The sequence below is a fragment of the Myotis brandtii genome, unplaced genomic scaffold (assembly GCF_000412655.1).
Source record: "Myotis brandtii unplaced genomic scaffold, ASM41265v1 scaffold32288, whole genome shotgun sequence".
Lineage (NCBI taxonomy): Eukaryota > Metazoa > Chordata > Mammalia > Chiroptera > Vespertilionidae > Myotis > Myotis brandtii.
Genome location: NW_005362395.1, coordinates 1 through 885, shown reverse-complemented (window position 1 = coordinate 885; position 885 = coordinate 1). Strand labels below are relative to the sequence as shown.

At 62.4% G+C, this 885-nt stretch overlaps 1 protein-coding gene across 1 annotated transcript; it reads right to left on the bottom strand.

Annotated features, from left to right (window-relative positions):
• Nucleotides 1-7: 7 nt before the first annotated feature.
• LOC106726846 (sialic acid-binding Ig-like lectin 14) lies at nucleotides 8-854 on the bottom strand (the record flags this gene model as incomplete). The annotated part of the gene is made up of 2 exons (XM_014543281.1): nucleotides 8-196; nucleotides 422-854. Coding segments are annotated over 2 exons (622 nt in total), but the record flags the coding sequence as incomplete, so codon positions are not given.
• Between the last annotated feature and the right edge of the window lie 31 nt (nucleotides 855-885).

The following is an 885-nucleotide window of genomic DNA, read 5'->3' as shown; positions in this document are numbered from 1 at the left end:
TCCTGGGGCCTCGGGGTGAAGGTGAGCACCGAGGAGCTGAGGTTCTGGGGGTCCAGCGAGTCCACAGAGGCTCCCGCCCAGGAGAAGGTGAGAGGTCGTCCACCTTTGCAGGCCCCTGGCAGGCTGCAGGCCAGCTGTGTGGGGCGGCCGGACTCAAGAGGCTCCCGTACACAGATGTGGGGTTTCTCTGTCAGGGCTGCGGTGTCAGGTCTGTGGGGAAGAAAGGCAGGTGCCTGGGCTCCAGGGGCGGGGACTCAGAACGGGACCCTGAGAGAGGCCCTGCCTCGGGCTGAGCTCACCCAGGCTCTGTGTCCCTTCCCACCACCCAGGGCCCACGGCCTGGACAGGGAGTGTCCAGTGTCCTGTTCCTGCTCTAAGACGGGTCCCATGTCCCTGATCCTCTCCGGGGCCCCTGCTGTACCTGTCACCTGCAAATCCAGCATCTTCTCTTGGTAACTATATCTCACAGAATTTCCTCTCTCCACTCGGAAGAAGTAGCGTCCTCTGTCACTCCTCCTGGCGTCTCTGATGTCCAGGGAACAGTTGTTGGTCGTGGGGTCCGCGAGGAGGAAGCGGCCTTGGGTCTCTGTCTTCACGGTTTTATTCCAGTTGTTCGAGGCCACAGGAGCAGCATAGCCCATGTTTTCCCCGACCCGGTACCAGTAGGTGTAGAGTTCACTAGAGGAAGACCACGGACTCCACGGGTAGGAGAAGGAGCAGGGCACGTGGACACACAGACCCTCCTGCACCGTCACCGATTCCTGCACTCGGAGCTCATAGCCTGGATGCTGCTGCTGCAGGGACCCTGGGGGAGGGGGACACAGAAGCTCAGATGCAGCCCTTGCCCCTCCCCCACCTGCCCAGCCCCCCTCCCTCAGCCACTCA